The sequence below is a fragment of the Oncorhynchus mykiss genome, chromosome 12 (assembly GCF_013265735.2).
Source record: "Oncorhynchus mykiss isolate Arlee chromosome 12, USDA_OmykA_1.1, whole genome shotgun sequence".
NCBI lineage: Eukaryota > Metazoa > Chordata > Actinopteri > Salmoniformes > Salmonidae > Oncorhynchus > Oncorhynchus mykiss.
This window is the reverse complement of record NC_048576.1, coordinates 9,695,513-9,709,014: the sequence shown is the minus strand read 5'-3', so window position 1 is coordinate 9,709,014 and position 13,502 is coordinate 9,695,513. Positions and strand designations below refer to the sequence as shown.

Genomic DNA, 13,502 nt, shown 5'->3' with positions numbered 1-13,502 from the left:
AACACATCGGACATTGAAAATCTCTTTAAACACGGTCAAGTGAATCATTATTCTGTGGATTATGTATTAAACCACTCAGACACATCAAAGTTACAGTCATCATTCTGAACTGAGATGCAGGACAGGAATGAACCTGCTCAGGGATGTTACCAATATTTTAAAACAGCTACAGAGTTCAATGTCTGTGATGGGAGAAAACAACGGAGGTTGGATCAACAACATTGTAGTGACTCCAAAATAATGACTTAAATGACAGAATGAAAAGAAGAATACGAATTATACCGAATACAAATATTCCAGAACTTGCATCTTCTTCTATGCAACAAGGCAAAAAAAAAACCTAAATAATACACTTTTTGGCCTCAAAGCAAAACCTAATGTTTAAGCCAAATCCAACACCAGACATCACTGAGTAACTGCCTCCTCATTTTCAAGGATGGTGGTGGCTGCGTCATGGTATGGGTATGCTTGTCATCAGCAAACACTTGTTCAGGATAGAAAGAAATGGGATAGAGCTAAGCACAGGCAAAATCCTAGAGGAAAACCTGCTTCACAACAGAGACTGGGAAGGGAATTCACCTTTTCAGCAGGATAATAACTTAAAACACAAGGCCAAAGAAGTTGCTTACCAAAAAGACATTGAATGTTCCGGAGTGGCCAAGTTACAGTTTTGACTTAAATCGGATTGTAAATCTATGGGAAGACTTAAACATTTCTGTCTAGCCATGATCCCCAACGTCTTGACAGAGCTTGAAGATTTTTTGAAAATAATAATAGGCAAATATTGTACAATCAAGGCGTTCAAAGTTCTTAGAGACTTACCCAGAAAGACAGCTGTTATTTGATGCCAAGAGTGATTCTAACGTGTATTGACTCAAGGAGCTGAGTACTGATGCAACAACTATATTTTGGTTATTTAATTTCTATTCATCTTCCACTTAGACATTAAGAGTATTTTGTGTAGATTGTTGACAAAAAATAACAATTGAATCAATTTGAATCCCGCTGTGTAACACAATAAAAATGTATGTGACGAAATCCAAAAGGTCTGAATACTTTTGCAAGGCTTTTGCAACACACTTCATTTCAGCGACTCTGAATTAATTGCTAATTAATTAGGCCCGCTTAATTCTTAAGTAATTCACTGTAATTAAGTTGTCAAATGTGGCATGTTGTTTTACATTCAGTGCAAAAACACTTTACCTTACCTCACACATCCTAGTTAACATTAATCTGAAGAGAAATGAGTCTTTCTCTTTGTGTGTTCCCTGGTTAGAACCACTGAACGAGGCTTTTATCCCAAACGTTTGTGATATGAACAATCATCCATCCCCTGTACAGATAAATAATACTTAAGTAAACTCAACTTAAATAAACTGGAAAACTACGTTTTAGAGTAAACATGGATTTTTTGGGGGTTTGTATTTCCTTTTAGGAACACTGGATGTGTGTATGATGTAGAACACTGGATGTGTGTATGATGTAGAACACTGGATGTGTGTATGATGTAGAACACTGGATGTGTGTATGATGTAGAACACTGGATGTGTGTATGATGTATTTTCATCTATTGTGTCCCCAGGCGGACATCCCTAACAGGTTTGAGATGAAGCTGCACAGGACCAACATCTTTGAGGAGTCGTATCGCCGTATCATGTCTCTGAAGAGACCAGATATCCTGAAGGCCCGCCTCTGGATCGAGTTTGAGTCAGAGAAGGGGCTGGACTACGGAGGTGTGGCCAGGGAGTGGTTCTTCCTGTTGTCTAAGGAGATGTTCAACCCTTACTATGGACTCTTCGAATACTCAGCCACGTATGTATTGTCTCTATCATTGTCCACCACTTATAGCAACTTACAGAAGTACAAATGAAAATGTGCACATTTCTCGTTCGTTGGTGCAGTTTGGTAATGGTAGCTGAGGAAGAGACGAGTTCTGGGGTCTGCAGTGCACTTTACTGCTGCGCTTCCCAAACGTTTTCTATTCCAGGGACCACAAAATCCTCATCAAAAACTCTTGAGGACCAGAGACGCACAATTGGCCTAGCGTCGTCCGGGTTAGGGAAGGTTTGGCTGGTAGGGATGTCCTTGTCTCATCGCGCACCAGCGACTCCTGTGGGCGCAGTGCACGCTAACCAAGGTTGCCAGGTGCACGGTGTTTCCTCTGACACATTGGTGCGGCTGGCTTCCGGGTTGGATGCGCGCTGTGTTAAGAAGCAGTGCGGCTTGGTTGGGTTGTGTATCGGAGGACGCATGACTTTCAACCATCGTCTCTCCCGAGCCCGTACGGGAGTTGTAGCAATGAGACAAGATATTAACAATTGAATACCACGAAATTGGGGAGAAAAAGGGGTCAAAAATAAAATAAACTCCTGAGGACCACCATTTTGTGGAGTCACAGATATTTAAAAAAATATATATATGTATTGACAGTCAAATTTGGTACATTTTTGCAGTATGTAACAAATGAAGGGCCTATTATTATTTACAGTTAGCACTGTGAAAAGTCATGTAAAATTGCTTATAATACCATTAATACTCCCAACTTATTCATTTTGGAAGGGAAAAAAGTCAATAAGAAAATACATGCAGTACCCCTGCGGACCACAGGAAACCACAGCTCTATTTCTAGAGAGGGTCATGAAAAGAGACACAGCCAATTTCCTGTTTTAAGGGCTCCCTCTTCCTCTCGTTCACTCTGGCTTCCTGACAATCAATGCTTTCCTCAGAAGAACCACATATAGACCATCTCCAGCCTTACATTCAGTGACATTTGACTCAAAAGGGAACATTTGTTTGCACATGTCTGTTTCTTTCTCCATTTTTTTTCTCTGACCATCTCAAACAAATCTTAATCCTGGCCTTAGGAAGTGACTTCAGACCGTTGACTTCTGTCCTGGGATGTAATCATTGATTTGATTGGTTAGATTAGATACCAGGTTCCTAAGATTAACACGGGTGGTCAGGGCTCCACAGTGCAAGCGTTTGTCACGTTAGTGAATAGTAATTGAGCTAGAAGTATGAGCTCATTTACAGCAAAATAAATGCTGCAGTAGCAGTTTTCAAAGTGTTTATGTCGATGTGTTGATATCTGGTAGCTAGTCACACAAAGAACTAGCTAGGAGTCAAATAATATAGGTTAGCCTGGCAGTGCGCACTGTGATTCAAGAGCTGAAGATGATACATTTTTAGAAGCACTGCACAAAGGTGTTAAAGTTGGTCTAATTTACTCAAATCTACTGAAGTGAGACTTTGTTCTTGTGTTTCTTGGCTATTTACATTGTTTTGTTTACAAGCTCGGGTTGTTTTTCAATGTTTTGAGTTTGCTTCAACTGCTAGCAACGACACATCGGCTGACGGCTACTGATCAGATTCTCTATCTCACATGCATACTGTCACTGACGACTCCCGAACCCACTTGTTGCCGTGGTAACCTCACGCCCTTAAAGGGGCAGCTGACATTTTTTGCAAATTTTTTCTTGGGGGAAATTGAGTGATATACCACATCACTTCTTACGACTAATACATGTATTATTTTAGAAACATCACATGTTCATCCGGAGTTGTTTCTGGTTTAATAATGGAGGCAAAAAAAATTGGGCTGGTAAAAAAATCTTAGTGGATGGTAGATTTGAAGTCAGTTTCAGGCCCTGTTAGAAAACTTTATTGTCCCACATGTGGAAATTATTTTGGTCATGTGTGCCACATTTCATATCTGACCCCAACCTCTCTCTTTTGTCTCTTCAGAGATAACTACACACTACAGATCAACCCTAACTCTGGGCTGTGTAACGAGGACCACCTCTCATACTTCAAGTTCATTGGTCGAGTGGCAGGGATGGCCGTGTTCCATGGGAAACTATTGGACGGTAAGATCAGCTGCTCTTGTATATCAGAAGCTCTGGTATTTATGCTAAATTGTTTTCCAACCATCACAAGGCCGCCGACAATAGAATAGACCTTTTTGATTGTCCATTTTGTAAATAAGTTTAGTATCTTTTGACCCCAGGTCTGATTGAACGTTGTCTTGTCTCCTCTCTTCAGGCTTCTTCATCCGACCATTCTACAAGATGATGCTCGGGAAGCAGATCACACTGAAAGACATGGAATCAGTGGTGAGACCATGGAATCATCTCACCATTAACATTACTTTCATTAGGTAGTTTAATCTCAGAGATTTAAAGTTCAGTGGTAGAAAAAGTACCCAATTATCATACTTGAGTTAAAGTAAAGATACCTTTTTATATAGAAAATGACTCAAGTAAAAGTGAGTCACCCAGTAAAATAATTAAAGTCAAAGTATTTGGTTTTAAATATACTTAAGTATCAAAAGTAAATGTAATTGCTCTAATATACTTAAATATAAAAAGTAGAGATCATTTAATTCCTTATATTAAGCAAACCAGACGGCACGATTGTCTTGTTTTTTGGTTTGTTATTGAAGGTAGCCAGGGTCACACTCCAACACTCAGACATCATTTACCAACAAAGCATTTGTGTTTAGTGAGTCCACCAGAACAGAGGCAGTAGAGATGACCAGGGATGTTCTCTGTTTAGTGAGTCCAGATCAGAGGCAGTAGAGATGACCAGGGATGTTCTCTGTTTAGTGAGTCCTCCAGATCAGAGGCAGTAGAGATGACCAGGGATGTTCTCTGTTTAGTGAGTCCTCCAGATCAGAGGCAGTAGAGATGACCAGGGATGTTCTCTGTTTAGTGAGTCCTCCAGATCAGAGGCAGTAGAGATGACCAGGGATGTTCTCTGTTTAGTGAGTCCTCCAGATCAGAGGCAGTAGAGATGACCTGGGATGTTCTCTGTTTAGTGAGTCCTCCAGATCAGAGGCAGTAGAGATGACCAGGGATGTTCTCTGTTTAGTGAGTCAGCCAGATCAGAGGTAGTAGGGATGACCAGGGTTGTTCTCTTGGTATGTGTGTGAATTATACAACTTTCCTGTCCTGCTAAGCATTCAAAATGTAACGAGTACTTTTGGGTGTCAGGGAAAATGTATGGAGTAAAAAGTACATTATTTTCTTTAGGAATGTAATGCAGTAAAAGTTGTCAAAATATCAGTAGTAAAGTATAGATACCCTCAAAAACTACTTAAGTAGAACTTTAAAGTATTGTTTTTTATACCACTGAATGAGTCAGGAGATTTAAAAAGTGTCTAGCCAGAAACAACAGCTTCATAAGCATACAAATTGAGTGGGCTCAGACTTCAATCCAGAAAACTAGTTTGACACACACACACACACTATGTAACGTCTTTGTTTCAACACCACGTTGACCTTGTAGGACAGTGAATACTACAACTCTCTGAAGTGGATCCTGGAGAATGATCCTACTGAGCTGGACCTGCGGTTCTGTATCGATGAGGATAACTTTGGACAGACGTATCAGGTGGATCTGAAGCCCAGTGGCGGGGACATGGTGGTGACCAACCACAACAAAATGGAATACATCGAGTAAGTTCACCTTTCGTCTTCAATCACTAACATTATTTTAGATTTTAATTTAGTTACTTCCCTTTGGAGTTTTTGTAATAATCTGATTCCAGACTCAATATTCAAGTTTATTTGTCATTTGTCGGTATTAACCCGTTATACTTGTACCTGTATACGGGTTGAAAATGTCAGATTTGGACACTGATAAGCACCTAAATTGGAACGCAGTGGCTGTTACAGTAACATACGTCAGGGCTCAGGCTCTGTGCTTCAGTGCTCTGTGGATTTTGGCTGATAACCGTTCTGAACTTGAGCACCGCACACAACAAGAAGTTGCCCACATGCCTCCCTCTAATTGGGCAACTTTTGCAAAAGTTTTGTTGTCTGAGTGAGAGAAAAGCTGTAAATTAAGAGGACTCTGTATTTAGAAAGATGAGACATTGAGGATTCTAATAAATACTGCTTTGACGTCATACAAGCAACTCAAACACCTGTAAGTCCAAATGTGCACTTCACATTTCCATGTTAATATACAGTGTCAACGTTTATGATCACTGTTTGATATACAGTTAGAAGATGACATGGCGTCACCCTGGGTTGTTCTGAACAGAACGAGCCTCTGTCTTTTGTGAAGAAAATCGCAGAGGAACACACCTGAATGCACTCATGACTGAGTCAATCGAATTTATTTATAAAGCCCTTTTTAAATCAGCTGATGTCACAGCGCTGTACAGAAACCCAGCCGAAACCCCCAAACAGCAAGCAATGCAGGTGTAGAAGCACAGTGGCTAGGAAAAACTACCTAGAAAGGCCGGAACCTAGGAAGAAACCTAGAGAGGAAACAGGCTCTGAGGGGTGGCCAGTTCTCTTCTGGCTGTGCATAGTGGAGATTATAACAGAACATGGCCAAGATGTTCAAACGTTCAGAGATGACCAGCAGGGTCAGATAATAATAATCACAGTGGTTGTAGAGGGTGCAACAGGTCAGCACCTTAGGAGTAAATGTCAGTTTGCTTTTCATCGTTTCAGATTTACAAATGTTTGACCTCTGTCATTGCCAACAAAGGGTATATAACAAAGTATTGAGAAAAACTTTTCTTATTGACCAAATACTTATTTTCCACCATAATTTGCAAATAAATTCATTAAAAATCCTACAATGTGATTTTCTGGATTTTTTAAATCTCAATTTGCCTGTCATAGTTGAAGTGTACCTATGATAAAAATTACAGGCCTCTCTCATCTTTTTAAGTGGGAGAACTTGCACAATTGGTGGCTGACTAAATACTTTTTTTGCCACACTGTAGGCCAATTCCCACAAGCATAAAGGGTTAAAAAATACATTGGCATTCTTTGTAGATATTGATTTGTCATAATATGATAGTACGCTATCTATGTTTGCACTACTAATTGCTCTGTTTTCTAACAGTCTTGTCATTCAGTGGAGGTTTGTGAACCGGGTCCAGAAACAGATGAATGCCTTCTTGGAGGTGAGTGTTGTTTTAACTGTTATGCGGTAGTACCTTTTGTTATTTGGTGACAGTGAAGCAAAATGATTTGTACCCAGACCAATAGGTCAACAGGCCTTGTTTTGAAGTGTAGAGAGACCATCTTTAGAAAGACGCTTCTGGAGGTTTTGAGGGTTATATTATAACCGTCGTACTGCAGATCAAAATCAGGTGGCTGGAAGTTTTTTCAGTTGAAAGTCTGTACCTGTAGCAACTGGCGTTTGAGTGCATCTGGCATGTAATCCCTCCAATAGCTGTTCAACATTGTGATTTACGGATTTTATTTCCCCCGTATTTTCATCCAACAGGGATTCACTGAACTCACTCTCATCGACCTCATCAAGATATTTGATGAAAACGAGCTTGAGGTACAGTATTATTGTTTGTTGTTGTTTTGCCATCTTTATAGTGTTGGGATTTACACTCATATGCTCTGTCACGTGATTCATTGTTAGTTCTCAAACATTTTTTTTAAAGCTAAGTTTGTCTGTGACTGTAGGCTAAGTTTCTGTCTGTCTGACTGTAGGCCAAGTTTCTGTCTGTCTGACTGTAGGCCAAGTTTCTGTCTGTCTGACTGTAGGCCACGTTTCTGTCTGTCTGACTGAAGGCCACGTTTCTGTCTGTCTGACTGTAGGCCACGTTTCTGTCTGTCTGACTGTAGGCCACGTTTCTGTCTGTCTGACTGTAGGCCACGTTTCTGTCTGTCTGACTGTAGGCCAAGTTTCTGTCTGTCTGACTGTAGGCCAAGTTTCTGTCTGTCTGACTGTAGGCCAAGTTTCTGTCTGTCTGTCTGTCTGTAGGTCAAGTTTCTGTCTGTCTGTCTGTAGGTCAAGTTTCTGTCTGGCTGTCTGTAGGCCAAGTTTCTGTCTGGCTGGCTGTAGGCCAAGTTTCTGTCTGGCTGACTGTAGGCCAAGTTTCTGTCTGTCTTGACTGTAGGATCGTTCCACCTTAAACACAAGAAAGGCTTTTTTGACACCGACCATCTCAAATTGTTCTGATAAGTTAAACATTATTTTGTTGAAATATAATTTGATCTCTGAGAATCTAAGCTATTTGATTGTACCCAAATTGGCCATTTCAATTTATAAATGGATTCATATAATATTCAATAAATATAATACCCAACATTTGATTTGCACAAAAACCTCAACAATGATTAAGATGGCCTCCCGGGTGGCGCAGTGGTAACCGGCCGCGACCGGGAGGTCCGTGGGGCGACGCACAATTGGCCTAGCGTCGTCCGGGTTAAGGAGGGTTTGGCCAGGAGGGATGTCCTTGTCTCATCGCGCACCAGCGACTCCTGTGGCGTGCCGGGCGCAGTGCACGCTAGTCAAGGTTGCCAGGTGCACGGTGTTTCCTCCGACACATTGGTGCGGCTGGCTTCCGGGTTGGATGCGTGTTAAGAAGCAGTGCGGCTTGGTTGGGTTGTGTATCGGAGGACACATGACTTTCAACTTTCGTCTCTCCCGGGCCCGTATGGGAGTTGTAGCGATGAGACAAGATAGTACCTACTAACAATTGGATACCACGAAATTGGGGAGAAAAAGGGGTAAAAATTTAAAATATATATTTTTTAACAAAGATGTGATGAATCCAAATAAATGGTCAAACGCCTTCCACCCAACAGCCAGTATACAGTATCAGGTTTCTATGTTTGACAAGTAGTACGAGCCTGTGGCTTGGAGTATTGTTTATTTGTACTGTCATTTATTTTCTGTGAATTTGGTGATGGTTTTTGGGGTGGGGTGGTTTGGGGGGTCCGTGGGTGGTATTTGCTCATTTATTTTGGATGTCTCATATCTTAATTATTGTTAAGAATACGTTTTTTTGTGCAAAACAGATGTTGGGTATTTATTGAATATTATATGAATCCTATCAATTGAAGTGGACAATTTGGGTTCAATCAATTAGCTACATTTCTTCAGAGTTCAAATCGTCTTTCAACAAAATAATGTTGCAGGAATGCTTATCGTATCTGTTTCTAACTGCAGAAACCATTTCAGAACAATCTGAGATTGTGGGTGTCACAGGCTGCTGAAATAACATGGAATGACCCTGTAGGCTATGTGTCTGTAGACTAAGGGAACCATGATTTTCTGTTTCTCTGTCTCTGTTGTCTAAGGGCCCCTGTGTTTCTCTGTTGTCTAAGGGCCCCTGTGTTTCTCTGTTGTCTAAGGCCCCTGTGTTTCTCTGTTGTCTAAGGCCCCTGTGTTTCTCTGTTGTCTAAGGCCCCTGTGTTTCTCTGTTGTCTAAGGGCCCCTGTGTTTCTCTGTTGTCTAAGGGCCCCTGTGTTTCTCTGTTGTCTAAGGGCCCCTGTGTTTCTCTGTTGTCTAAGGGCCCCTGTGTTTCTCTGTTGTCTAAGGGCCCCTGTGTTTCTCTGTTGTCTAAGGGCCCCTGTGTTTCTCTGTTGTCTAAGGGCCCCTGTGTTTCTCTGTTGTCTAAGGGCCCCTGTGTTTCTCTGTTGTCTAAGGGCCCCTGTGTTTCTCTGTTGTCTAAGGGCCCCTGTGTTTCTCTGTTGTCTAAGGGCCCCTGTGTTTCTCTGTTGTCTAAGGGCCCCTGTGTTTCTCTGTTGTCTAAGGGCCCCTGTGTTTCTCTGTTGTCTAAGGGCCCCTGTGTTTCTCTGTTGTCTAAGGGCCCCTGTGTTTCTCTGTTGTCTAAGGGCCCCTGTGTTTCTCTGTTGTCTAAGGGCCCCTGTGTTTCTCTGTTGTCTAAGGGCCCCTGTGTTTCTGTGTTGCCTAAGGGCCCTGTGTTTCTGTGTTGTCTAAGGGCCCCTGTGTTTGGATGTTTAGAAACCCAGAATGATGATGATTCTTAATAACTAACCCATGTTCTCTAGAAAAGAGTGATCAACAACAGTATTCTGAGTGCTGTCATTACTGTATGTGAGTGATAGTGATCTTTTTATATTGGTGTTGTGTGTTTTCCCTAGCTGTTGATGTGTGGTCTGGGTGACGTGGATGTGAATGACTGGCGACAACACACCGTCTACAAGAACGGTTACTGCCCCAACCACCCAGTTATACAGTGGTTCTGGAAGGTAAGACAGGCCTCTCTCTCGCTCGCACTCTCTCGCTCGCACTCTCTCGCTCGCACTCTCGCTCTCTCTCGCTCGCACTTTCGCTCTCTCTTCCTCTCGCTCTCTCTTCCTCTCGCTCTCTCTCTCTCTTCCTCTCGCTCTCGTCCTCTCGCTCTCGTCCTCTCGCTCTCTTCCTCTCGCTCCCTCTCTTCCTCTCGCTCTCTCTCTTCCTCTCGCTCTCTCTCTTCCTCTCGCTCTCTCTCTTCCTCTCGCTCTCTCTCTTCCTCTCGCTCTCTCTCTTCCTCTCGCTCGCTCTCTTCCTCTCGCTCGCTCTCTTCCTCTCGCTCGCTCTCTTCCTCTCGCTCGCTCTCTTCCTCTCGCTCTCTCTCTTCCTCTCGCTCTCTCTCTTCCTCTTGCTCGCTCTCTTCCTCTCGCTCTCTCTCTTCCTCTCGCTCTCTCTCTTCCTCTCGCTCTCTCTCTTCCTCTCGCTCTCTCTCTTCCTCTCGCTCTCTCTTCCTCTCTCTCTTTCTCTTCCTCTCTCTCTTTCTCTTCCTCTCGCTCTTTCTCTTCCTCTCGCTCTTTCTCTTCCTCTCGCTCTCGCTCTTTCTCTTCCTCTCTCTCTCTCGCTCTTCCTCTCTCTCTCTCCCTTGCACTCTCTCACTCACACACCTACCTATGTTTAGCCCAGCAATGTGTGTGAAAGGTTACCATCCATCCTAATGAAACATTATCTGTGTGAGTGGGTTAATATCCAGCATGTATCATCCAGTGGACACGGTAGTCAATTATTTTTTGGGCCAAAACCTGCGTAGTGTTTGAAGATCAAAGTCTGTCTGGTTTAAACTGGTCATGTTTTCTCTGATAAAAGACTAGGTCAGAGTAGTACTTGGCCTGGTTATCAGCCCTGTCACTCTATCTGGGTCCACCAGCACTTTTAACATACACACACACCACACACACACACCACGCATACACACACCACGCACACACACACCACCCACCACGCACACACACACCACCCACCACGCACACACACACCACCCGCCACACACACCACCCGCCACACACACCACCCGCCACACACACCACCCACCACACACACCACCCACCACACACACCACACCACCCACCACACACACACACACCACCCACCACACACACACACCACACCACCCACCACACACACACACCACACCACCCACACATACACACACCACACACACCACCCACCACACACACCACCCACCACACACACCACCCACCACACACACCACACCACCCACCACACACACACACCACACCACCCACACATACACACACCACACACATACACACACCACACCACACCACCTACACACATCACACCACACACCACACCACCCACACATACACACACCACACACACACGCACCACACACACACACACACAGTGATACAGAACAGAGGAGCACCCCCCCCAGGCCAGATGATCTGATTCAGAGGACTGGTTTAAACAGATTCTGTCCTGTACAGTGTCATGTGCCCCAGCCCAGAGTCCTTTTGGGATATTGTTTTGCTCGTTAGCTTCAGACACATGTTTGTCTCATTATAAGTGGAAGGACCTACACCTGGACTGAGTCACCTCAGTGAAACCTATAACCCACCCGAGGGGATAAATGTCTGTCCAGTTCCAACATCCTAATGCGTTTAGTCCCATGTGTCGCACTCTGCAGGCTGTCCTGCTGATGGATGCTGAGAAGAGGATCCGTCTGCTTCAGTTTGTCACCGGGACATCCAGAGTCCCTATGAACGGCTTCGCTGAGCTCTATGGTGAGAGATGGCAACTGTTTGGCCACAGTAGGCTAGGATGTTTATTAATAGGGCTGTGTCGTAACCAGAAGCCCATTAGTACACTTCTCTGTGTTCCGGCCATAGCTGCACTTGTACTGTGTGTTTTAGTACCACTTCTGTCTTCTCCCATGTCGTGTCAGGTTCCAATGGGCCTCAGCTGTTCACCATTGAGCAGTGGGGAACGCCTGATAAGCTGCCCAGAGCACACACCTGGTACGTATTGATCTTACAGTTTGCCTGCCCTCTTCCCTCTGACAAGTTCATTGAAGTAGTGAACATGACATTTGTGAAACGTGAAAATCTCACATTGTACAGTACATTCCGAAAGTATTCAGACCCCTTGACTTTTTCCACATTTTGTTACGTTACAGCCTTATTCTAAAATGTATGCAAAAATGTGTTTCCCCTCATCAATCTACACACAATACCCCATAATGACAAAGAGAAAACAGGTTTTTAGCATTTTTTGCAAATGAATTAAATAAATAAAAACATACCTTAGTTACATAAGTATTCAGTCCTTTTTCTATGAGACTCGAAATTGAGTTCAGGTTCATCCTGTTTAAATTGATCATCCTTGAGATGTTTCTACAACTTGTTTGGAGTCCACCTGTGGTAAATTCAATTGATAATTTGGAAAGGCACACACCTGTATATATAAGGTCCCACAGTTGACAGTGCATGTCAGAGCAAAAAACAAGCCATGAGGTCGAAGGAATTGTCCGTAGAGCTCTGAGAAGGGATTATGTTGAGGCACAGATCTGGGGAAGTGTAGCAAAGAATGTCTACAGCATTGTAGGTCCCCAAGAACACAGATTTCTCAATCATTCTTAAATGGAGGAAGTTTGAAACCACCAAGACTATTCATAGAGTTGGCTGCCCGGCCAAACTGAGCAATCGGGGGAGAAGGGCCTTGGTCAGGGAGGTGACCAAGAACCTGATGGTCACTCTGACAGAACTCCAGAGTTCCCCTGTGGAGATGGGAGAACCTTCCAGAAGGACAACCATCTGTGCAGCACTCCACCAATCAGGCCTTTATGGTAGAGTGGCCAGACGGAAGCCACTCCTCAATAAAAGGCACATGACAGCCCGCTTGGAGTTTGCCAAAAGGCACCTAAAGGACTCTGACGATGAGAAACAAGATTCTCTGGTCTGATGAAACCAAGATTGAATTATTTGGCCTGAATGCCAAGCGTCACATCTGGAGGAAACCTGGCACCATCCCTACGGTGAAGCATGGTGTTGGAAGCATCATGCTGTGGGGATGTTTTTCAGCGGCAGGGACTGGGAGACTAGTCAGGATACAGGGAAAGCTGAACGAAGCGAAGTACAGCGAGATCCTTGATGAAAACCTGCTCCAAAGCGCTCAGGAACTCAACGACCCTAAGCACACAGCCAAGACAACACAGGAGTGGCATCGGGACAAGTCTCTCAATGTCTTTGAATGGCCCCGCCAGAGCCCGGACTTGAACCCGATCTAACATCTCTGGAGAGACCTGAAAATAGTTGTGCAGTGACGCTCCCCATTCAACCTGACAGAGCTTGAGAGGATCTGCAGAGTAGAATGGGAGAAACTCCCCAAATACAGGTGTTCCAAGCTTGTAGCGTCATACCCAAGAAGAACCAAGGCTGTAATCGCTGCCAAAGGTACTTCAACAAAGTACTGAGTAAATAGTCTGAATGCTTATGTACATTTTTACATAAAACATTATT

General features: G+C 43.6%; 1 protein-coding gene across 12 annotated transcripts in view; it reads left to right on the top strand.

Moving 5' to 3' along the window:
• nedd4l (NEDD4 like E3 ubiquitin protein ligase) overlaps positions 1–13,502 on the top strand; it is a 108,455-nt gene that overhangs the window by 94,522 nt on the left and 431 nt on the right. For all 12 annotated transcript variants that reach the window (XM_036936858.1, XM_036936857.1, XM_036936856.1 and 9 more), the window contains 9 exons: positions 1,583–1,812; positions 3,745–3,866; positions 4,042–4,112; positions 5,287–5,456; positions 6,865–6,925; positions 7,252–7,311; positions 9,873–9,980; positions 11,672–11,768; positions 11,930–12,002. In XM_036936858.1, coding sequence (XP_036792753.1) covers positions 1,583–1,812; positions 3,745–3,866; positions 4,042–4,112; positions 5,287–5,456; positions 6,865–6,925; positions 7,252–7,311; positions 9,873–9,980; positions 11,672–11,768; positions 11,930–12,002 — 992 coding nt within the window. The remainder of the gene's footprint in view (positions 1–1,582; positions 1,813–3,744; positions 3,867–4,041; positions 4,113–5,286; positions 5,457–6,864; positions 6,926–7,251; positions 7,312–9,872; positions 9,981–11,671; positions 11,769–11,929; positions 12,003–13,502) is intronic.